Below are 24,779 nucleotides of genomic sequence, written 5' to 3'. Positions count from 1 at the left end.
ATCCAATGGAATTGTCTTTCCTGTCATGGAAGACAATTTGATGCTGGGGGCCCATCACAGGTGGATGGCACTGCCCCTGAGCTGCCTCTCACCCTACCTGAATGCATAGTGGGTGCCCAGTTTGAGGGGGCGGAGGCATTAGCAGAGGGTTCCTTTAATCACACATCTCCATGTGTATCTCAAGGCAAGAAAGTTGGCCAAGAAAAAAAACCAAAAATATTTCTAAATGTGACAAGAAATTCCCAAGTTTGACAGCCAAGAACATTTTATTTAAGTTATTGTCTCCTACACTAGGTTTAGTCTCCATTCTGAGCTGGCAGATGCCTACTCCCACCTGTCACACACCTTATGACTCACTGCAGAGTAGCAGGAGGCAGTAGGAGGCAGGGAGAAAAATCCCACATTTCAAGGCAGACATGCAGTAAAATGACAGTGTAAAAAATCATACACAAGATAGTTTTTATTTTCTAGCTTATGTCTCTATATTGATGAGGAAACAGCTCTCATCTCCCTGAGCCAAAGACACTCCAAGACTCACATGCCACTGAAGGCAATTTTAGTACATAAATACCATGGAGGCTGGAATGGGTGGCATCTGCTGAAGGGCTCTGCCCTCAAAGATGAAGATGTATTATAGAATTATGAGGGTTGGAAAAGCCCTCTAGGATCACAAAGTCCAACTGTTCTACCAGCACTGACTCTGGGAAGTCATCATTGCCCTGGCTCAGGGAAAAGCTGAGCTGCAGAGGTAGAAACCTTCTAATGCATTAACCTCTTTGAGCACTTCAGAGGTCTGAAATAGACTTTCACAATTCAGACAGTTCTTTGAATGCCAATTTATTTGACTATTTAACATCTATTAAGCATTACATGCAGGAGGTTCAGAGTGGCAAGTTGCCTGTGCACTTTAGTATTTGAGCAAGATCTTCAGCAAAAATTAGGTAGTATTCCTGAAACTAAAGATGTAAATTAACTGACAACACCACAGAAGTCTACTGGGTTGACCATTTCACATGTCGTATGAAACACACTACCGACATGGGAACTTCTGAGTTTCCAGGAGAGTGTTTCTATTATTAATGTTATTAAAATTATCTGACTCTGAACTAGAGGACACAGGCACAGCTGAGAAGTAGAGAAAATCTACAGGAGGAAGAAGAAGTGGAAAATGCCTTATTTTATTCAGTAGCTACGTATGACCAACTGCTGCAAAGACCCCATGGCACACCCATTTTGGTTTTGCTTTGTTCCAATTCTTTGGAGAGCCAGAGATTGGACAGATTGGACAGAAAGGAAACGAAAATGCATCTAGCAGTAGGTGGTGGGTTTTATGAGGATGGCTGAGGCTCTGCAGCTCCCCTGGCACAGGTTGCCCCATGTCATGGCCCCTTTGAAGTTCAGACGCACAGAGTAACACGCCGAGTACCACCACGCGCCCCCGGAGCTGGAGGCACAGTTCCCACTAGAAGTGTCCTGATCTCGATCTTTAGCAGAGAACTTCATGTTGTCATGCATGGTGGTCGTGCCCTTGGAGGCCATGGCATCCTCTGCTGTCCCTGAGTGTGCTCCCAGCCTCAGCTGGTAGCCCTGGGACTCATCACCCAAGCTGAACAGGTTGTAGTCTGCGAACTTCATGTTATTTGCAGCATCCCAGATGACAAACCTGACCTGGTAGACCTTCTGCCTGGTGATCTGGTGGATGTACTCAGTGCCCAGCCAGAACTCAGTGTGTACATTCCCAAAGCCATGTTTGTAGGTGCTCCAAGACTCATCCCAGCTGACTGGTGTATCTCTGTGGTTCCTCTGGATAACAGTCCAGCCTCCATCGTCCTTGCTCATCTCACAGTATACCACGATAGTTTGCTGTCCTGTGGGCTGAATGATGTAGATGCCACTGGGGCTGCTAGCAGGGAGTTCGCTGCAGTCCTTGGGCCAACCTGGGGCATGAGAGAACATTGGAGGACCAACACACAACATCTCAGTCTGCTGTCTCTGCAACCCTGGCATCCACTGCATCCCTAGGGTCAGGAAGGAGGAAACCTCATTCCCTTAGCATTGGACCCTGTGGATGGCTGTGGAAGCCCAGCTTTGCTCAGAAGGGACATCCTCAGTGGATTTGTGGCAGGAAAGTAATGGCAGCAGCATCCTCTGAGATCACAGAATCCCAGAATGGGCTGGCTTGGAAGAGACCTTAAAGCCCATCTTGTTCCATCTCCCCCACCATGGCCAGGGACACCTTCCATTAAACCAGGCTGCTCCAAGCCCCATCCAACCTGGATTTGGACACTTCCAGGGATGGCGCAGTCACAGCTTCTTTGGGCAACCTGTGCCAGGTCCTCACCACCCTCATTTTCTGACATTCCTTCCCCATGTCCAACCTGACCACATTCTCATTCAGTGGCCTTCAAGTTTGGAAGAGCACTTGGAGTTCTGCTGAGGTGCTGGACTGGCTGCTTCCCAGGCTGACTGCCAACTTGCCACCACTTCATTCCCTACGCCTTTCCCTGTTCCCTGGGGGATGTGGGAGCTTACCACTGCGGCCCTGTTCCTGCTGAGGGTCAGCTGCCCGGTTCTGCTGGATGATCCCTTCAGCTTCATCTGCATCAGGAAAACAAGGAAAGAGAAAAATAGCCCTGTGCTGCAAAACAGAGGTAAGTCTATCCCCCACAGGATATTATTTCCAGCATTGAGTTTTTTATAGGGCATTTCAATGATGCCACGAGGCTTATTTTTCTTCCTGTGTGTTAGTTCTTGGTTGGAAAATCTTCAAAGGGATCACAGACTAGGAATAGGAATGCTGCAGCCATTAAGCAGCTGCCTGTTTGCTTCTCTCACAAGGAGCAGACGGCATATCCAAGTAGAACCATGGAATCATTAATGGTTTAGGTTGGAAGGGACCTTTAAAAGACGACTTAGCCCAACCCCCTTGCTATAAGCAAGGACACTTTCCACTTGAACAAGTTGCTCAGGGTAGTATTGATGAGTAGAAGGATGTACAGGAGACAAGGATCGAGAGGGGAGTAGACCATGGGTGCTCTCAGACCAAGATCAAACAACTGCAAACTGTTCCTGTGAACCTGCTTTTCAGGGATGGATTCATATGTTCATTTAACTCAAAGAGCTCCAGAAACCTTCAGAGTATGAGGGAGCTCACAGCTATGAGAGAACAACACTGTATTTAAGAGAAATCCCAGCACCCATCTCAGTAAGACTGTTTCCCTGACAGCCTTTGGAATTGTGACCTCCATCAGTGGTGTGATGATGTTTCAGAACCATTTAGCCACGTGCAAGCCTCAGAAAGCATTTTGGTTATTCACTTATACAAAGTCTTTCTGAAGTTTCAGGGCTCTGAATGAACTATGCAAATATATATGGGAAGAGAATACATAAAGTAAGAGTCTGTCTAGAAAAAGCTGCCACATACAATCTTGTCAATAACAATGAAGGTTGAATTATCAAATCTGGTGAAGTTTTAACTTAACTTAACTTAACTTAACTTAACTTAACTTAACTTAACTTAACTTAACTTAACTTAACTTAACTTAATTTATTAAATTAGAGAAAGATTTGATCAGGATGCTTTTATTTCCACAAGAGTATTCTCCACACCTCCCTTTCTGTGCAGAGGAGAGGGCTCCTGAAATTTGGATGAACAGAATTCAGGGATGTAAGACAGTAAACACATACCAGGAAGAGGTCTGTCAGAAGGGATATTAATTATTTCATCTAAATTTACTTTCAATCTCTCCAGGTTTTCAATGTGCAGAGCAAGAAGTGGGGATAGCAGGGCCAGCACGGAGGTGAAGAACAGAGGATTGTAGTGATGAGCCGCTGGAGAAAGAAGATACACAGTGAATCTGGGAATGTGAATCCTCTGGAGGAGAACTGGCGTGTTGGATTGTAGGCATTGCTGGTACCTAAAGATACTCAGGAGCTACTACAGAAGGGATAAACAAAGCACAAGGGACCTAGGACCTTGGAAAGAAAGGCAAGGATGCCCAGCTGCACACAGAATTCATCCCATCCCATCCCATCCCATCCCATCCCATCCCATCCCATCCCATCCCATCCCATCCCATCCCATCCCATCCCATCCCATCCCACACTCACCCATGCTCTCTCTGTTGAGACCCCGTGGAGTGGGGAGCTGAGTAGGTCTGGTCTGGTGGCAGCATGGCCAATCCTGATGTTATATAGGGCTCATTGGTGAGGTGAAGCAGCTGATCAAATAGCAGTACTCATCCATTCCTGGAAATTTATGGTCTGTTTGTCCTCTGCAGGTACCTCTGCTCATGCACCATCTGTTGCGTGTCTGTGGTAAGGGTTCCCAGCTGCTGGGGTTCACACAGAATTCCACGAAACCAAGAAAAGCTCCTGATAACACCTACCAGGACCATGGCAGGGGCTCCTGGCATCAGCCAGCAGGTCAGGGGGGAGGACCTGCTGGTGCTGCCCAAGCACTGGATGAAAATGGAGACTGAAAGAAGAGGGGAAGAAAGAAGATACTTCAGCTTGATGCTGAGGATTTACCAAAACACCCTGCACAGATGTGACCCAACAGTTGCAGCTGCTGCCTAATGCACTGGCCATGAGAGAATGGAGATGCTCTCTGAAAAAGCACCTGGGCCTGCCCACCCATGAACAGTAGGGGAGAGCAGGTCAGCAGAGCTCTCCTGAGCCTGCTTCTTCTCCTCAGGCCATATGGGATAAGGGTGGGGAGTGTAGGGACAGGAGCACTATATGACCAATAGGTTTTTGCTCAGAGCTGCCACAAAGCACCCAGGGGTCATGGATGACCCCTGGGAAAGGTTGTTGACCTTGGCCCCAGGCTTTGCTGATGGAGGGCACAAGGCATCTCTGCCTGCAGCCCAGCTCTGTTTTTCAGTGAGTTGAGGTAGTCAATCCAAACAGCAGAACTCACTCATTCCTGGAAATTTATGGTTTGTTTGCCTCCTTCCACAGACGCCTTTTCTCACATGCCAGCTGTTATGCTTCAGTGATAAGAATTCTCAATTGCTGGTGTTCACACCAAATTCCACAAAACCAACAAAAGCTACTGATAAGGTTTTTTCTCAGAGTTATTAATACTTAGAGAGTTTGAAGCCAAGGCCTGTAGGGACAGTCTGTCACCTGTCCGTGCCAGAAATCTTTATTAGACACCTTCCAGGTTTGTCTACCCTCACATGGTGCATCACTCGAGGGGATACTGTGCTCTGACATTTCACATGGGATTCCACACACACTGAGCTGCAAAAGGGCCTCATTTGCAGCCTCTGTTTCCAATGCCATATATATTGTCATAGGGCATTGTCATAGAGACATTTCTGGCAGCCCAATTTCAAAACAGATGAGAAGGGCCTCCCTAGCCCTTCAGCAGCACTCCCCATGCCACACAGGAGTAGGGCTGGCTCTCTGCACCCACCTGGGCACCAAGTGCAGCCCCAAAGCCAAGGTGCAAAGCTGTGCCTGACATCCCCACCTGTGGATGCTGGGATGGCCCTGGCTGCTGTTACTCCTCAGTGACATCCTCATCCTACAGCTCTAAGGGAGGTCCTTGCAGCCGGGACCCCATGGTGAGACCCTCCAGCACTGCAGACCCTTAAAGTAACAGTGTCAGGGCATGGATGGCCTTGGAAAAGTGAGCCCAGCCAGAGTATCTGGAGGTCACAAGGGAAGCTGAATTATGGAAGGAGGGAGAAGAAGGGACTGAGCCTCTCCCAGACAGAGACCTGCAGCTGTCCCCTGCTCCTCCCCTGCCCTTGCTGTGGGACCTGCTGCCCAGGGAACCATCATCTCCCAGCACAGAGAGTGTACTGGAGCCAGATGGACACCCAGTGCTGGTGACACACAGGGGCACAAATGATTCCACCAGGACCATAGCAGGAGCTGGATGTCAAATGGCAGGTCGTGGGGAGGACCTGCTGGTGCTGCCCAAGCACTGGATGAAAATGGGGACTAAAGGTAGAAGAGAAGGAGGAGACTGGCCCAGTACTGAGGGTTTACTGAAACAGCTGGCACAGATGTGACCTAATAGCTGCTGCCTGAGGCACTGGTCAGAGAGAACTGGAGATGTTCTCTCAGAGAGCACTTGGACTGGGGCGATGCCTACCCAAACACAATGGGGAAAGCACGTCAGCAGAGCCCTCCTGTTTTTTCCCCTCAGGACACATGGGATAAGGGAGGAGTGTTGTCGAAGGGGCACTGTACAACGTATCCTGTCAGAAAGCTCAGAGTTGCCACAAAGCAACTAGGGATCAGAGATAGCCCCTGGGAAAGAGTGTTGACCTCAGCCCTAGCCTTTGGTGATGGACAGCACAAGGCATCTGTGTCTACAGCCCAGCTCTGGGGCTGATGTATGGGCAGCTCTGCAGGGAGTCTCAGAGCTGTATCCTCTGCGGTTGTCGCTGGTCCCCTGCCCCGCTCTCACTCTCCCCGCTTGAAACTGGCATTCCTGATACTGGAGAGCAGCCGCGCCCTCTGCCCAGACAAAGGAGGGGAAGGCATTCTGTCTCATGGTCCTTAGCAGCCTATATTGCCAACTGTGGCTCTAGCAGTGAGGAGGGAGTCCCCTTCGACCTGGGACCAATAGATCCAGATGCTGAGCCTGACCTATCCCCTTCTGACCCCCATGAAAACTGGGTGCGATGAAAGAAAAAGGCTCTGAAGGAGGGGAATTTTGATATTGCAGCAAAAATAGTCGCACCAGTCATGTTTCATGGTGCCAGGGGAAATACCCCACGGTGGGAACCCCTCGTGTATTTGGAAATTAAGGACCTACACTGCATGGCTACAGAACACGGACTGGGATCTCTCCATTTTGCTAATCTTTTACGGTCTACGCTGTCAACACATCTTATGACCCCTCATGATTTAAAGGAACTGGAGAACTTACTATTAACCCTAACAGTATGTCGTTTTTGATGCTCAGTGGAAAAAAGGGTTAGAAGCTTTGCTTGTGAAATTTGTGGGGCTTGCAAACCAAAGTGGACTGCAGCAAGCCCCAGCCCAGCCACCACAAGCAGCCTTTGCTAGACCATCGCCAGTCTACAACCCGCCCCACCAGAGAATGCTGGACTGGACCTGGCAACCTCTGACACAGTAACATTACTTGATTCATCTGTTCATTTGCTTCCCACAGGAGTTTTTGGACCACCAGGGCAACGTATGCGTAACACCCCAAATATGCTGGGTACAGCCTATATTAGAACAACGCCCTACATGCCAATGTACCCTGACATTAAAAGGACAAAAGATACCCCTTGTCAGTCTCATAGACAGAGGGCCTGAGTTACTGTTACCTCTCAAGCCAAATGGTCCCCACAATGGGCCCTTGCTGAAGTGCCCCAGACACTTTCAAGTACTGGGGGAAGCAGCCTTAGCTATCAAAATCACCACTTGATACAGATCAATGGCCCTGAGGGACACTTTGCCTCAGTCAAACCATTTGTATTACCGGTTGCTTGCCTTTTACTTCATAGTTTTAACAAACTTTTTATTGTGAAACTTTCAGTACAGCTATTTAGTAATTCAAGTGTAATTATTCTTCCTTGCCACATTTAAGCATACCAAAGGACTACAAATAGAGTAAACAGTAACTTACTCTGGGGAATAAACTGACCCCTTAACTTTGTAACTGTTGGCATGCAGGGATCAGTCTTACACACCAACCAAGGTAACCTAACAAGTTACTTGTGTAAAACTCATTGTTTTAGACTTCAGTACTTATATCCCATTACTTTTATTAGGCCAAACTCAAATCTATTGTACAAGCATTCTTATAAAAGCTGCAGCAGTTGAATTCCTACAGTAAATTCATGTTGCTACTATCTCAATACAGTTGTTTACTTGCATGTTTAACTGCCCTATGACAATTTTTCAGTAACTTTTTGTAATGATAGTCAAAATGAATTAAGATTATGTTAAGTACGGTTAATTTCTGTTAAGATTAAGTATCAAGTATTCTGTTCTGATTAAGTTTTAAGATTAAGCAAAGTTAAATTTAAGTGTTATTCAATTTAAGTTCTGTTATAAATACGTATTATGGTATTAGCCTTTTGCAAATATTAGGTTGGACACTGTATGTGTGGTGTTGAAATGGTTTTTAAGATATAGTTTTCTTCAGGAGTAACAAGCTGATAGAGTGTGTTTGTGAACTGCCTGCTTGGTTGGATAACACTTAGTATACCTGCTTAGACACCTGCCACAGATATACCAGCTACCAGCACTGACTGACTGTAGAAATTGAAGATCACAGCCCAAATTAAGACTGATAAGAAAAATAAATTAAAACCACAGCCAAGAAACACACATGCTCTAAAAAGGCAGAGCCAAGGAGCAGCCATGCAAAACAGTTCCTGGAATATGGAAAATAGTTTATAGAAAAGTTTGAATAAGCATGACAGGTCTATGAATATGCAACAGGCTGATGAATTTAAGAGGTGTCTCCAAAACAGCAAGACTGCTCTTGGCTAACTGCCAAGAACCCAGCTGTATAACCTTTTGCTTTATTGTATTATTAAACTTTTTAAATTTTACCAGGAAAGTGAACCTCATTTTTCACAAGTTCTATTATTTTAAGTTCTGTTAAGTGCTATTAAGATCAATTCAGTAATGTTAACTTTCAGGTCTCTTAGGTGTACTTTTATTATATCTAAGTAATGTTAAGTTTCAGTGAAATTAGTTTTAAGATCTGTTAAAATATGTTTTTTTAAATTATAAGATGAAATTCTTTTGATAAAGAGATAAGTAATGCGAAGTTTGCATGGAGCTAACTTCTGTTAAAATCTGTTCATTTGAACTACAAGATGCAGTTATTTTATTGTAGAGATAAGACAACTGATTAGTTAAGCTATTTAGTGCTTTGTTTTTTACATTTTTGCTTTAATGTCATATATGCATAAATGTCTAAGAAAATATTACCTCAATTTCTTTAGACAGTTACCACTGATATATCAATAATCCTGATTATGTTGTTAATCTCATTATATGAATTCACTGACTTTTTATAACAGACATTATCCATAAGATATTATTACTTTACTTATTTGCTATTTGTCTATGGTACTATTGATTGTTTAACTGAAGATAAATTACAAAGCTGGCTGCTTTACAGACTTTATTATATCCTTGCATCGCTATCTAAAAGACATGTATCATTTTAAGAAACCTTCCTAACTACTATTACTGAGAGGCTTTTAGAATATATTATGGAGACTCTTCCAAGTGGCCCTTGGAGGCCATGGCATCCTCTGCTGTCCCTGAGTGTGCTCCCAGCCTCAGCTGGTAGTGCTGGGACTCATCATCCAAGCTGAACAGGTTGTAGTCTGCGAACTTCATGTTATTTGCAGCATCCCAGATGACAAACCTGACCTGGTAGACCTTCTGCCTGGTGATCTGGTGGATGTACTCGGTGCCTAGTCAGAACTCAGTGTGTACATTCCCAAAGCCGCTTTGTAGGTGATCCAAGACTCATTCCAGGAGCTCAGCTGAGCTGAGTTGGTTCCTCTGGATGTCCAGCCCCTGTCTGCCCCACTCATCTCACAGTACATTATGATGCAGCCCTGTGGGTCAGATGATGTAGATGCCACTGGGGCTGCCAGCAGGGACCTCACTGCAGTCCCTGGGCCAGCCTGGGGCAGGACAGAGGAGGATTGAACAAGCCCAAGACACACACCTTGTGGCTGGTTCTGCAAGACCAAGACATTACCAAGCCCTGCCTGCCCAAAGAGCACAGATGAGGCAAATCCCATAGTCACCTGAGCACGCAATGCCGGTTTCCTTGTCGTGCCCACAGTTGTGCTCTCCCCATGCCTGCAATGAGCACTCACTGGGCCTCTCCATCCCATTGCAGTTAATGTTGTCCAGCCAGATAGTACAACCCAGATCCTCTCCCAAAATAAACACTGCTCAGGGCTGATACTTTGTTCCCGCAGCCATGCTGCCTACGCACAACAGAGGCATCTCTTGTGTCCCAAGAGTCATCACACACCCTCCCCCACATGTTGCTGTACTAAACCTCTATCCATCGAAAGCACAGGTTGGAGACATTCACCAATCCTGCAAGTACTTGGAGAAAAAGGGCTCAAGAAGCTGTCAGTGAACAGGCTTGAGCAGAGGCAGGTCTGAAATGGCTCTAGAAAGGCAGAGTCAACACCAGATTGATGTGACAAGAGCAGTTCAAGAAAGAATTTAAGAGGAGTTAAATTAAAAATGTTAGCTGAGTTCTCTAAATCTATTCTTTTTTCTCCCTTATATCCATATGTAAGCATTGTGATGAGTTTTGTTACTTACCTGGTGTCGTCAATATCTGGACATCATTGTTCTCTAGTTGCAATTGGCCCAGTTTGTGATGTCACCTCTTGGCACAGAAAGCACAAGGACACTGCAGGGACTCAGGGATGAAATACAAGAACATTTGAGTTTGCCACCATTAGTGGTAAAATCAAGTTCTCCAGATGAATCTTTGTCATTCCAAACTCAAGGATGGAAAAAACAAGATGATACAGATGTCCTCCCATCATCCTGGAGACATCTTCCAAATAGGCATTTCTAACACCCTTTTTTTTCAAGCCAGTGAGTTCTTCATATTCACTCATGGTGAGTGCAGCCCCGCAGCAACACAGATGCCAGGGCTCATCAGCTCAGCAGAACAGCATTTGCTTTGCAGCAGTGCAACCCTTGACAACAGCATCCTCTTCCCTCTGCTGATAGCTTGGAAATATTTTGAGGTCAAGGCTACTTGTCTCATTAAATATCTTCCCAGGTGTTAGGCAACAAAGTGACTTTTCTTCCTACCCTGTCCTACTAATTTGTCTATGGCTACAGGCTTGGCAGGTCTCAGACAGCCACAATAGCAGCAATTACTGCCTTTTCCAGTTTCTGACACCACTCTTCTCACACAGGGAAGAGCCTGCAGGTCCTCTCTAAACTTTCCTCAGGAAAAATTCAATAGTGTTGTGGTCCAGCTCCATGGTCTTGCAGTGGCAAGAAATAGTGGGTGGCCTAGGAGAGGCTGTGGTTCCTGGGGAACCTGAAGTAATTCTTCAGCAGCAACACAGACACCATGCAGGACCAGGCACGATGTCCCTCAGCTGGGGTCACCAAGCTCCCCCAAAAAGGGAAAGCTGATGGAATAGCAGTTTGACATTATCTCCCCTTGGCAAGAACTGAGTGCTGCATGGAGAGCTGTGGGATTGGGCCCTTGCATGGGTGTCTCTGGCTTCTCTCAATTCCCCAGTCACAGAAACACAGCACATGTGAAGGAGTTTCCCTGCTCATTCCCCAGCCTAAAAAAAACAATGCTGGTTTTAGGCCAGAGCAATTTCTTACCATGTAGAAGACAGCAAAGAGTGGGGAGAGGACCCTTTCCCAAAGGGTGTCCTTGGGTACCAAAGGGAAGGTGGTTTGGTCAGATGCAAAGTCCACCTCTAGGCTCAGAAGCCTACAACACCCCACTTTTTGCCCCTATGGGTACAAAGGAGCTTCCAGCACATGCAGGATGCTCCATGGCTTTAACTGATACAGGGCAGGATTTCCCCATGAAGACATGCAACTGCGAGCAGGTTTCCTACCAGGAATTTGGAAGGATTGGGGTTGAGCTGTTGAGTAGGGTTTGGCTGTTGCACACTCTTGGTGCAGCTGCCTGTGCTGCAGTGCCAGTCCAGAACCCTTGACTTAGGAGCTACCAAAATGTGCTAATAGAGATGGCATTACTGGCTTGTACTAGGGTGACTTTATGATGCTTGTATCCCCAATCATCTGTTCTGTTTATGCTGGATATTAAGTTCTGCATCTCTAAGACTGGTTCTGAGAGCAAAGGGTGGGAAAAGAAGCATGGTTTGTTTTCAGAAACTGCACTTGCTTCCCTTCATTCCTTCTCATGGACTGTGTTGTCTGCAGCACAGACAGCAGGACAGAGCTCTCCTTTGTTGTAATGCTGGACAAAGTTTAGGCCACAGTGGACATGTCTGTACAAATCCAGGCCTTGTGTGTGCACCAGCCAAAAACTGTATTTAGTAGCTATTTAGTTTTGCTGCCTAGTTGTTTTCCTGCAAATTTTCCTGTTCGTTCACATGCTTCTTTCACACACTAACTGTTTCTTAGTTTAGACCAGTGTTTATAACAGGTGCACAGCATGAGAGAATCTTAGGTGTTTTTCGACAACTTGTTGAGATCCCTCAAGGCCACTGGAACATAAACTATGCTAAATAGGGAGAGAAGAAGTTGAAAACACAGAATACCAAGATTAGAAAGCCCAGGATAACAGGAGGTGGCAACGCTGCATGCGACCTCCAATTACTGACTTTGGGGGGTTTGGACAGGGCGGATCAATACCCTAGAATCGCCAATCACAAAATGTGTGACCGCATGGACAGTAGTTCTGTATAATTACAGTTCTGTATAATTAGGGTGAATTGTAAACAATAAATTGGCTTCTGCAAAATCATATTGATTTGCTGTCCAGAAGTCCCGTTTTTCCTGCACTCCTTTGCTTTTTGGTTAGTTTTTATTTTTTTGGCTAGCTGAGGCAGAGAAGTTCCTCAGACTATGGCTTCTCTTTTTCTTGGAAATGATTGGCCCTGCTCTGGACTGAAAACCCAGAAAAGCACCAGGAACTCACACCTGTGGCCCACTAGGGCCTGGGACACGGCATTTTCCAGCACAGGGAGGACAGATAAGAGACTGAGCAAACCGAGTTACACCCCACGAAAAGAACTTTGTGAATTTGCCATCTCTTCAGAACAGCAAGAGATTTTATTGTTCAATATTATTAAATTTTTTTATGTTTGTGAACACTTTGCTTTTTAAATAAAAAGGTTTTTTTTCACTTTTCTCCAAAGAAATTTTTTCTTGAACCAGTAGGGGGAGAGGCCAGTTGAATTTGATTTCTTGAGGGACCCCTTCGGAAGTTTCCTCCCAAATTTGCCCTAAACCAGGACAGGCTCTGATAATGAAACTGTGACCAAATATATATACAACAATGTATATTTGCACCTGGGATGGCCATGTACTGCCTCAGCAAGACCATCAGCCCAAAAACATGCTTCAGGCTCACAGGTATGGAGTAAAGCCAGAGCCTTTTGGTCCAATTCAAATGTTCACTGATGTTAGAAAGAAACAAGATTCCATCTATCATCTGGATTAACTCAAGGCTGCAGCAGGAGAGCTGACTGACACACCTTGGGACATCATCAAAGCAGCAGCAAAGAGAAAGAGCATCTGCAGATGTCCCATGGAATCTGCACCTGTTATGCGTGCTATGAACCAGGAGCTGCGCAGTGCTCACTGCCTCACTGGGAGGTAAATAATGCTGGGGATGTTTGGGGACATTCCCTGGAAGCCTGTTGTTTTCCCACCCCCGGGAACTCCTCAGATACTGCTCTGCCCACTCCAGCGGGATCCTGCCTGCCTGGCAGGGACACAATGTAACCTCAGCCTCAGGTAAGCAGCCAGTTCTATCCGAAGTGATTGACTGAAATCAGTCAAGGAAAATAGCGTCAGAAACTTTACCAGGGTCTCCTTGGAATATATCAAAGCAGCATCAGGCTTCTTTCTAATAGAATAAGTACTGTAAGTTGTCCTGCACATAGAAGCAGTAATGAGGTATGGCTTTCTGCAGGAGACGGTTTGATGTATCTGGGCCATTTTTAACTAAATCCTCCCTGAAGTCCCCTCTCTGTGACTCTTCCAGCTCCTCCAGGTTTAATCAGCTCTCTCCTTTTTCTCTGAAAGACAAAAGGCTGCTTGCAACTCCAAATGCAAAGCCCTGTGGGAGCTCCCCTGTGGGGAGCATCAGTTGGGACAGCAGGGTGGCAGACTTGGCCACCTACCCACAGCTCCTGCTCCCAAATCCTGTGTTATTAACGGAGGTGCGTCAGCACAATGTCCAGACAGCTGGCACCAAGTCTAGCACTGTGTAGTCCAGCAGACACTGGGGTGAGGGCAATAGCTGATTTTGGATCTTGGCAGCTACCTGAAGTGATGGGACAGGCATGTTATGACCCACATGGCCAAAGTCACATTTAGGATCAAACTGACCTTAGAACACTTAGGGCAGAGTTGGCTTCTGCTGATTCACCAGCCCAGAGGAGCAGTATGGGGTAACTGGGAAATCTGGATTGCCATGGGAAGGATGAGGAAACTGAGAAACTGCTTGAAGGGGTAGGAACACAAGAGGAAACAGTTTTCAAGCAAGATCCCAAGAATAGTTGACAGATCAGCAGGACACTGTGCCCAGAGATTAGGAACATTGACTCTCTCCTGTGTCAGTACAAAGTCCATAACCCAGAGAAGGGCTTTGCAAACCACCAGGTCGAGCACCTCCAAGTGTGTTTGGAAGCTGCTAGGAACAGCATCAATGCAGCACTTCCTCAGGTGCACTCCAGCCAGGCAAGTCAGGACAAGAGCCAGACAGCAGCATGGCTAGCATGGACTGACTCATGTGTCATGTCTCCCACCACTCACCAGCTCCTCACTCCTCTGGGTCACCAACTCAGTCTCGCCTCCGAAACGCGCATGTACCAGACTTGAAAATCTGCTTTTGTTTCTGAAGAGGGAAGATCTGAGAACATCCCCAGGGACACAGCTTCATCTCCTGCCTGTATTCAACTCATTTGCTCAGGTAAATCCCCTTAGTTCCACCAGTGTTTAACAGGAATGGAAGGTTATTTCACATGAGTCCAAATGCTTCTATTTCCTCTATGTAGACTGCTGGTGAAGGGGAGGGAGGATGGGGATTGATGGGAAGGGCAAGAGCAGTTGAGGACTGTAAGTGAGAAGGAGGGGGTCCAATGGCGATTTCCATCATGTGCTCCCTGCTGGAATGTTATAGGCACCAGCCATGGCTGAGAAGAGACAGCCAGCAATAAGGCTTCATCTGGGCTCCATCCTCACAAGGGCGCTTTCATCTGGCTGTGATTAAAGCCTTCACACATGGAGGAGCTGCAGCTGCAGGTGATAACTACTATGGTGACAACTACTTAACAGTGACACCAATGCACTGCTGGAGTTTGCACCATCAATACGCACCAGGAACGCCTGCCTGCTGAGCAGAGACTGTTCTCACAGCTCACCACCACAGCTTTGGTATCTCAAAGAACAGGACAGATCACCAGACCCCGCAAATGTGGCCACTTCCCTCCCCAGCAGAGCCAAACAGGCAGCCCATGATGAGATTTTCCTCTTCAGGAAACCTCTGGTGTGTCTGGAGAACAGCTGCACACACTGTCCAAATGCAGGAGTGCCATCTCCTGGGCACTGGGAGACAGTATACAACAGTCTCAAAAAACTATCCTGGAGTAACTCAGAGCTCTTGAGGCTGAAAAGCTGCAGCAACAGGCAGGTATTGCCTGTGAAGATAAACCCAACCTTTGGATGCCTCAGCAAGCAGCTGCAGGGTCAATGCACAGCTCTCTGGTGAGTGTGTGCCAGGAACTACACACAATTTCCCAGCCTGAAAAATGACTGGGGGATACCAGACCTTTACCAGTCCTGTATCGACACCAGAGGGCTGCTATGCCTCAGATCCCAATGGTTTGCTATGGAGGAACAGACACGTGGCTCCATGGGGAGCCCTGAGGTGTCCCCAGTGTCAGAGCTACAGAGTAGCCGTATTCACTCAACACTGCCTTCCAGCTAAGTATGTTCTTCCCAAATTACACTGCTCCACAGGTCTATATCTGCTCCCCATTCTCCCTCAGTTCATTACACTCCAGTTTTCCTTCTCCTCCCTACTTTGCCCTGAAGGCCAGAGAGGCAGACGCACACCATGTAGAATTTCAGCTCAGGTACTCTAATCTCAGTTTAGGTACTCTAATTTCTGACAAAATAACATGGGATAAAGTCAAGCTCAATGTGAAGTACCACAAGAACCTTTTTCACTGGCTGTAAGCTGACTGTGATTTCAAGTAACTCCTACAACAGCTTACAGGAGTAACAGGAATCCTCAAAAACCATTCTTACACTCACTGATGGATTTATGGCATTACGTATCTATTCTGGTACTAAACAAAATCATAGAATCATGGGATGGGATGGGATGGGATGGGATGGGATGGGATGGGATGGGATGGGATGGGATGGGATAATTTGGAAGGGACCTTAAAGATAATCCTGGTCCATCCAAATCATGGACAGTGACACCTATCACTAGACCAGGTTGTTCCAAGCCCTGTCCAGCCTACCCTTGGACACTTCCAGGGATGGGGCATAAATTCACTGGGAACCTGTTCCATTGCAGAATACTACTACTACTACTACTAATAACAATAGTTTAAGAGTGAACACTTATGTTATAGCATTACCCTTCTTTCCTGCCTGTTTACAATGCTGTGGAAAATACAGTAGATTTTTGATTCCAGCAGACACTGTGCTCTGTGCTCCATTATGCAATCCAAGTATCCAAGGATACTCACAGCACAAACTTCTTCCCAGAATTACACAACATGTCAAATGAGTGTGCCCCCAGGGAAGTTAAATGCTTTTAATACTTCACTAGCAGAAATTACGAGATCCTCATAAAGGATCCTATAAAGCAATCTAGTAAACACACAATAATAATCTGATGATTACATCTACAACCTGGAGAATACTTAGATGCAGTTACACCCCTGTCTTCTAGAGAAATGAATTCACCATTAATTCTGTTGCTCCAGAGCAGAACCGGTCCCAATTCATACATCCCCTTGGGCCAAATCACCCACCATAAACAGCCTTCCACATGCAGGGGGTAATCTGACTATCTATCTGCCTGACATAGGACATGGTTAGACTGGGTATGGGAAAAAATTACTCCCTGTGAGAATGGTGAGGCACTGGCACAGGTTGTCCAGAGAAGCTGTGGCTGCCCTATCCCTCGAAGTGCCCAAAGCCAGGCTGAACAGGGCTTGGAGCAACCTAGTCTAGTGGAAGGTGTCTCTGCCCATGGCACGGGTTGGAAAAAGATGATCTTTAAGGTCCCTTTGAACTCAAACCATTCTGGTATTCTATAATTCTAAGCAGCTTCTCAGGGCTGCTGCTTCTCACCCTGAAGCAGCCACAACACGGGTATATAAAGCAGACCTAGTCCTCACTGCCATGAACACAAGAAACCCAGGATCCCTAGACTATATTTCCCAATCCCTGGGAAAGAGATATGAGATCACAGTTTCTTTGACTGCTTTAGGCAGGCAGTGCTAGAGTTGATGCCCCTCCAATCCTCGGTAAATGTTCATGCCACAAAAACTCCCCACACATTTCCTATTAAGGAAAAATAAAACCATAAACCCACAAAGCCCACAACTCTCGAATTTTTGTCTTTCCTCTATTCCCAGGAGCAGCACCCACAGGGTGGCCGGGCTACCTCCCCACCGCCCCTACAGCCCCCAGGCCGTGGCTCCCGCCTCCTCTTCCTCCTCACCCGCCCCGGAGGCCCGTACGCCCGAGCTGCCGCTCCGCTTCCCCGCAGGGCGGAGGGACCCGGCCTGGCCCGGGGCTTCCTGAGGGCGGCTGCGCCCGCCACACAAACACCTACAACCCCACAATGCCCCGCGCCAGACGCGGAGGACAAAGCCCGGCGCGCGGCCACGCCGCGATACCCGAAGGGGCGCGAGGAGGGGCGGTAGCCGGATCACGCTCTGATTGGTGGCCGCGGCGCTGGAGGGGCGGAGTGCGCTGAGATTGGCTGCCGCGCGCAAGGGGGGGAGGGCGGATAACGGGAGGCCACAAAATGGAGCCGAGCGCTGCGCTGCCACTTACATAACGCGACCTCTCACCCCGCTGCGCCGGCGGGGCGGGGCGAGGCGGCGCGATCGACCGGCCGTGTGGCCAATCCGCAACTGGCGGTGCGGGCTTTCAGCCAATAGACTGTCGGCGCCACGGCGCGGGGGGTGGGTGCTGTGGGGCGGGGCGGCAGGATCGGGGCGCGCGCGCGGGGCCGGTCCCGCCGCCCGCCGTGAGGGGGAGCGGAATCTCCCGCCATTTTTCAACCGTCCTGCCCGGGCCCCGCCGGGTCCCACCATGGCGCCGCTACTCGGCCGCAAGCCGTTCCCGCTGGCTAAGCCATTGCCGCCGGGGGAGCCGGGCGAGCGGTTCGTCATCCCCCACACGCAGGAGGCCTTCCGCACCCGCGAGTATCCGCCACACCGGGGGCGTGGGGGGGCTGGGGTGGGTCCCGGGGCAGTGGAGCTGAACAAAGCGACGGTGGGGCCGGGCGGGGAGTGGGACTGTGAGGAGAGCACGGCGGGCGCTGCCGCGGGGTCGTTATTCCCTGAAGAGTTCTGGAGCCTGTTCAGGCGGGCGGGAGAAGCGGGACAGCAGTTCCGCGTGGCTGGAGCGGGCGGGGAGCGGAATTAAGGGCACCGGGGACCGTCAAAGTGGGCTGTGAGCAATTCAGGCACTCCTAGAGCGGGTGCAGACGTTGGGGTTCTGCGGGCAAGGAGCACACTGGCATCGGAGGCTTCTGCTGTCCTTAATTTCTAGAGAATTAAACAGCGGCAACAGCTTTCCCTGTGTGCATCTCAGGCTTTCGTTCAGAACGTATCTCTTCCTAGGCTGTTTTTGCATTAAAAAAAAAAAAAAGAATTTTTTTTTTTTTCCCCTCTGCGTGTGACAACCCTTGATCGCAGGAACTGACCATAGGCCGGGCAGCTGACTGACAGAGCTGCGCGGCAGCAGAGCCACGGTCCAGGTCCGCAGCAAGGCTGAAGGGGCAGGACCTCGGCGCTGTAACGTGCAGACTTGCCACTTCAGAAGGCTGGGTCGGTGTTTGTGTTATGAAAATCAGGATCTGAGTTGAGAACTAAGGAAGGGCTCTAAGTGATGGCGAATGCATGGATATAGAAAGGTGATGTTGGCAGTGTGGAAGACAAAAGGGCTTCAGAACTTCCACAGACTCTGTGTTGAAGAGTGTCTTGCTTCTGTAGTGAGCAGAACAGGCAGAGGAAGCCCCTGGGAAGGATTAGGTGGCTTTTGAAGAGGAAATGCATCTCTTGAGTGCAGGTAGACATTGTTAATGCACTCAGCCCAGTAGAATGAGATTAGGTACAGTGTTGGAGACTTGCTTTTTAACTGTATTTCAGATTAAAACATTCAGCCTGTGACGCCAACCTGCTCTTTTGGTGTGTGCAAACTGAAAGTAGCTCAGTCATCCACCTGACCAGGCAGTTCTTTCCCTGTGAGGAATGATAGCGATCAAAAAGAGTTTAAGCCTAAGTACTACTTTTATAAAAGAAGATGTGTCTTTAAGGGTTATTTGCCGTGTCAGAACAGTACACAGGTGTTCTGGGGATCTGTCTGAGATGATCTTTTTGTTGGGCGGCTCTTGTGAACCTATAGAGTAGGTAGAGAACGTGTTTGTGCAAACACTTGGGTGATATTAAAATTAAGGGAAAAAAAGACAGTTTCTCCTTCAGAGAGCAGAGGGTGTTAGCTGCAGCATCAGATGAAAAGAAGAAACCAAGGCAAGCACTGAGGTTCTGGAGAGATGCTCTTTTCTTGAAGGAAGTACTTCATGGGGTGCTGTGGGAGGCAACCATGTTCTAGAAAGTTCATGTTTGCAGGCAGACGTCATGAGGCTATAAAGAGAAACCAAGCAATACTGGGTTTCTGCTTTGCTTTGTTGACTGTGTATAATATATGCTAGGCCAAAAGTGGAACAGAAAATGGCAAATGAGCCAGTGAGCTGGAGGGAGATGTTACCCAAGGAAGACTTGGAGGGTTTTTTTAGCCACTTCTATTTATCCTAGATAGTGTTGAGGAGGAGTGGCTCTGGAAGATGGGAAGGGCCTACTGAGAGTGTGCCAGGAGGTACCTGAGTCTTTACTCAGTGTTACTTATGCCAAGACCTGACAGAATATATTTTCATTAATTGTTTTCTATCTTGGAAAATTATTGATCAACTCTTTCCCTAAAGACTGTGTAAGTTCTTCTACTGCACAGCTACAAGTGAGGCATTTTAAAGACATCAAAAGTTCTTAAAGCTTTTTTTTTGGTCATAGTTTGCAGCTGCATCAGATTGGGTTGCACAAAAAATGGACGCTCTGGTGGTGTGCATGAGGAGAGACATCTGCCCCTTGGGTGTGTGTTATGGAAGTGTTTGCCGGCAGTGGGAGTGGAATAAGCTGGTCAGCAGAGCCCAGGTGTTTATTTGGGCCTCTTTTTCCTTTGCAGCTTTAGTTTTTCCTTTAACTGCCAAATCCTGCAAAAATGTTCTAAGAGAAGTCCTGCTGTGTAGAGCCCTTTGCATCCTGGCAAAGCCTTGATCCCTGCTAATTGTGTGTGTGTGGGGATGGCAGACCATGGGGCAGCCAGGGCTAGACTCATCCCTACATGAGCTCAGTGGGGTCTGCTTTGAGCAGGAAAATGCTTTGCATGTGTATGGTCCTGTCACTAGTGCAGTGGATGCTGAACATTTGCAGTCTCCCGAATACGCAGTGTGTACCCTGGTGAAGATCAGCTCAGCTGTGGGCGTGTGGGTCTGCCGCAGCATGGTTTGGAAAACTGCTGCTGGATCAGGAGGGATGCTGAGTTCAGAGAGCTCAGCCAGCCTGGGCTGTTCCAGGCAAAGCTTTCCCTCAGCTTCCGGTGCATGGTTTTGGGAAGCTGTATTGTCTCCTCTCTGAATAAAAACCTGTTGTCTTTCTTTAGTTCATACTTCTGTATGGTATCAGTACAAGGAAGAGGAGGGGTTGGGCCAGGTTTGGCAGGTTAAAGGCTGCTGCTCACATCCTCACATGTGATGCTGGCCAGACAAACTCTGCCTGGAAGATGGCAACACCAAGGCGCTGTTGTGTCACACTCTCCAATTGCAGAAGAACTTTGCCACACATCCAAGGAGTAACACCTTATAAATGTACCTGCCTTTCTGGGAAGTTTACCTTCTTGGCTAATATAAATGCTAACAATTCAGATTGAGTAAAACCGTTTTTTGGAGTTGATACTAGTGCTCTCCCAAAAATTACTAACTGAAGAAGAAGTAAACTTTTTATTCCCTCAGCAGTTGTTTTGTCCATTAGTTAGCTTGGTTACTTCTAAACATCTTTCTTTAAAAGGGTCCCTTTTTTTTCCTGTAATTTTGTTTATACTTTAATTTTGCTACCTTTCAGCATTGGGTGATTTGCACTGGGATGCAAACAGATGTGATGTATTAACAGCTACACAATGGGTAGTCAGGTGTTTCGTTTAATATACATGTTATTCATAGCTTTTTGGACAATGTTCACAAGTAGCTTGTGTCCAGGGTTTTTTTATTTATTCTTGTGCTGGGAATTTTTGGCAATGGAGGCTCCAGTTGTGTAGAGAGATGGGTTCGTTATGGCACACCAGGGGCATGATGACTCGCAGTCCCAGATAAGACCTGCTGAACGATCTGAAATTTCTTGGGTTTGTTTCCAGTCTGAGTGGAGAAAGAAACCAGCATTTATGTAGTGGAAAGTTTGAGCTATAGTAAACTTTGCAGAAACATCCTCCTGTATTTTGGCTTTGTGCTGGCCCCAGGAATTCAAAGCAGGACCTAACTCGGAGGTCTTGGCAGAGCACAAAGGCAGGATCAGCACTGTGGGACAAGTCTGGAGCCCTGGGTAAGGAGTGTGTCCAGGGTCAGTGTTAGATGAGCTGACCAGCTGGAGATGGAATTAAATTGCATGGAAGAGGTAGATCTGAGCTGAACAGGGAATGGCCATATCTGTCACTTCTAACTTCAGGCTGGTCTGGGAAATGTAAGTCCTGATGTGGTGAGGTTAAGCATGTTCTCATAGGTGTGTACAAGGAGGGGAACATTCGTAGGGAGAATCTCTTGGATATCCCTGCTGATATGGGAAATGATGTTTGGGGGAAAAAATGAATCATTCAATTATTCGGCAGCTAGACAGAAGGAAAGCAAGGGAGAATGTAGAGAGGCATTGGTGGGTAGAGCTGGAGATGACTGTTGCTCCTGCATTTAAGCTTCTGTCTGCTATGAGGATTGGATTTGGTTTTAATGCTATTCTTTGTGGGAAAGGCACAGGAATAAATAGTATTATGGTTGCAGCTTAGTCATTATTAAAGTGATTAATTGGTTCATTGAATCATAGAATATTAGAATGGCTTGGTTGGAAGGGATCTTAAAGCTCATCTTGTTCCACTCCCTTGTCCTGTGGGCAGGGACAGCTCTCACTAGACCATATTGCTCCAAGACCTGTCCAACCTGGCCCCAGGGATGGGACAGCCACAGCTACTCTGGGCAACCTGTGCCAGTCTCAAGTTGCTATAAATTCAAAGAGGATTCCTGCTTTCTTGTTTGATTTAATTTTTTATATTTTTTTTCTCTCCTAGCTCAGCATCACTACAACAGGCATCACAGTGACATTTCTGGGCTGGTTGGTGGGGCTTTGTAGATGAGCTCCCTGTGAGCTGTGATTTTTTTCCTTGGCTCTGCTCCACCACAGTGATCAAACTTCCTGCTGCTGAACCATAGAACCTCTTGTTTCTGTGAAAAAATTGGCATATTTTAAACCCCAAGGAGGGTAAGAATGGGCCAGAGGTCTTGAATCATAGTGGAGTGATGACTTGTCAGGTCTGTTCTTCTGCTGAGGAGCAGGAGACTCCACAAGCTGGGAGACCATGGGATTTCTGCTGGATTTTTGCAGTGTGCTGCAGGAAAAGGGAGTGCTGTGGCAGACTCTTCTGGAGTTGACTCTGTTCCTGGGTAATATCCTTGCACAGTGCTGCTTGCTGTGTCTGTGAGTTACCTGTACATCAAGACCCATAATGCAGCAGCTGTACCTTGTTACGCTTTACACTGGGGCTGTGAGGAGACATCTAAGGAAATTCGCTTTGCTGAAGTTGCAGTTCTAATAGGAGTCTCTAAAAAGGAAAAAAAATATAGATTGGTTGCACTAAAATGTTCTTGAATGACAGAATGTGTGAGACACGCCGAGTGCTTTGCTGTGGCTGGTGGCTCTGCCTGTGCAAGAGTGTAGAGCATTCTGCTGTTCCCACAAGACTCTGTGGCAGTGGGCTGAGCTGTGGCTATACCCAGTGTGCCTTATGCTGCATGCTGGCTTTGCTGCTGGAGAGCATATGCAGGAGAAGCAAAAGGTACTTTTCTTAGAATTTCTCCTCTTAACTTTCCATTAGAAGGCATGTGCCAACTTGATCACGGAGCAATTGGTGTGGACTTACACCACACTGATAATTGTGCCTGTGCATCTTCTGTCCAGTAAGTGTGAAGTAGCTGCTCTCTCTCTTTACCCTGACCATTAATTACCACTCAGGTGGACCAGGGAGAGCAGTCAAAGATGCTCACAGCATAGTGGCTTATGCTCTCTGCACCCTAGTGTCTTGCCCAGGCACCCTTTAATCGTGTATTTCTACCTGGAATAGCATAACCTTGAGGCAGTTTGTGACACAGGAGTGTTGGCACCTGAAGGGAGCCAACAAGAAAGACAGAGGGACTTTTTACGAGAGCATAATGTGACAGGACAGGTAGGAATGATTTCAAATTAAAAGAGAATAGATTTGGATTAGACATTAAGAAGAAGTTCATTGCTGTGCGGATGATGAGCCCCTGGCACAGGTTGTCTAGAGAAGCCGTGGAAGTGTTCAAGGCCAGGTTGGACAGGGCTTGGAGCAACCTAGTCTAGACCCTGCCTGTGACGGGGGGTGGAACAAGATGGACTTTAATGTCCCTTCTCACCAAACCATTCTGGGATTCTGTGATTCCATAAAGCAGGTGATGTAGTTGATGAGAGAGATCCTCATGTTGGAATGCAAAAGGATGCTCTTGTTTGAAACCAAAGGAAAAAATGGCCTTTCTAGGGGTTTCAGTTTCAAATGGTTTAGGTTTTTTTTTTTTAGTTTTTTTTTCAAAAGATCAGGGGTAATGGGTAGCCTGGTAATTTGCATCTGGATTTTGTAGCACCACCATAAGGCACTGTAGTAGCAGTACCACAACAGTTATTGTCAGGAATTTAGCAGCAATCCATGCTGTACTTCCTACATGTGCCTGTGACATTGATTGTGCTGTTTTCCAGTGTATCAGACTGGAAAAGCTGAAAAGTAAGTTAGCAATGCTGTGAAACCTTCAGCCATCTGTGTTCTCCTTGTGCAGTGCAGCTGAGCTATTGGTGATGAGAACCTTCTGTGCCAAGATGAGCAGGACAAGCACCAAGACATTGGGTTTTAGCACAGCATCCTCACAGTAGTTGCAGGATTCGACGGTACTGAGGCTTTCCTTAGCCTATGTACACTCCAGTCATAAAAGTTGAATTAAATTTTACTTTTTTGTGCTATGGTGATTGTGCTCTCCACTGCATAAATGCTGTTTTCCTGAGCTGCCACTTGTACAGAGAGTACGAAGCACGTTTAGAGCGATACAGCGAGCGGATTTGGACATGCAAGAGCACAGGAAGCAGCCAGCTGACACACAAAGAGGCTTGGGAGGAGGAGCAGGAGGTTGCTGAGCTGTAAGTACCAGAGGAGACATGAGTTGGTGCCTTTCTTTAGGTATTGGGGTGTAAGAGTGGGCTTGGGAATGTGTGTGGCTAGTTGGTAAGGTGAGGTGAGGTAAGGAGCTTTAAGGAAATCTGGGAATTCTGGAATTGAAAGTAAATTAAGTCCAAGTTTTATACCATCACTAATGCAATTGGGTAATTTACTTATTTAGTGCTGTGTCTTGGTACTAAAATAGTTGAGCATATGGCACTTGGCATATTTTTAAGCCCCTGGAGTATTGGGAATATTTTAGAGGAAAACATAACAAATCTTGAACAATGTAAAGTCAAAATAGAATTTAAAAAGTTGGTTGAAGTGTTTGAGATCAGCCA

General features: G+C 47.1%; 2 protein-coding genes across 12 annotated transcripts in view; one reads left to right on the top strand and one right to left on the bottom strand.

The window, feature by feature from the left end:
- Positions 1-820: 820 nt before the first annotated feature.
- Positions 821-17,536, bottom strand: LOC130260848 (fibrinogen-like protein 1-like protein). 9 transcript variants are annotated; one of them, XM_056506615.1, is made up of 7 exons: positions 17,396-17,497; positions 10,291-10,390; positions 9,370-9,560; positions 4,111-4,477; positions 3,688-3,831; positions 2,533-2,598; positions 821-1,937 (listed from the first exon to the last, which is right to left on the bottom strand). In XM_056506615.1, the coding sequence occupies exons 4-7, from the start codon at positions 4,112-4,114 to the stop codon at positions 1,309-1,311; spliced, it is 843 nt and encodes a 280-aa protein (XP_056362590.1). In that variant the 5' UTR covers positions 4,115-4,477; positions 9,370-9,560; positions 10,291-10,390; positions 17,396-17,497; the 3' UTR covers positions 821-1,308. The 9 variants fall into 9 exon arrangements, with proteins under 9 accessions (XP_056362590.1, XP_056362585.1, XP_056362587.1 ...); XM_056506610.1 differs by having other exon boundaries at positions 10,291-10,381; positions 17,396-17,491; XM_056506612.1 differs by lacking the exon at positions 9,370-9,560 and having other exon boundaries at positions 17,396-17,520.
- Positions 17,537-17,863: 327 nt separating this feature from the next.
- The window catches only part of BAZ1B (bromodomain adjacent to zinc finger domain 1B), a 43,386-nt gene continuing 36,470 nt past the window's right edge, over positions 17,864-24,779 (top strand). Inside the window, exons 1-2 of one of the 3 annotated variants that reach the window (XM_056506587.1) lie at positions 17,864-18,107; positions 24,303-24,419. In XM_056506587.1, the coding sequence (XP_056362562.1) occupies positions 17,995-18,107; positions 24,303-24,419 (230 nt within the window). In that variant the 5' untranslated portion in view covers positions 17,864-17,994. The remainder of the gene's footprint in view (positions 18,108-24,302; positions 24,420-24,779) is intronic. The other 2 variants (XM_056506588.1, XM_056506589.1) reach the window with 2 other exon arrangements.

Source organism: Oenanthe melanoleuca, chromosome 19 (genome assembly GCF_029582105.1).
Source record: "Oenanthe melanoleuca isolate GR-GAL-2019-014 chromosome 19, OMel1.0, whole genome shotgun sequence".
Classification (NCBI taxonomy): Eukaryota; Metazoa; Chordata; class Aves; order Passeriformes; family Muscicapidae; genus Oenanthe; species Oenanthe melanoleuca.
This window is presented reverse-complemented; position numbering and strand designations above follow the sequence as displayed.

Coding starts and splice junctions, on each gene's coding strand:
- LOC130260848 (XM_056506613.1), bottom strand. Junction 2,599..3,687: donor TTCTGACAGACCTCTTCCTG/GTATGTGTTTAC, acceptor TTCCTGATGCAG/ATGAAGCTGAAGGGATCATC. Junction 1,938..2,532: donor GCAGGAACAGGGCCGCAGTG/GTAAGCTCCCAC, acceptor CTCATGCCCCAG/GTTGGCCCAAGGACTGCAGC.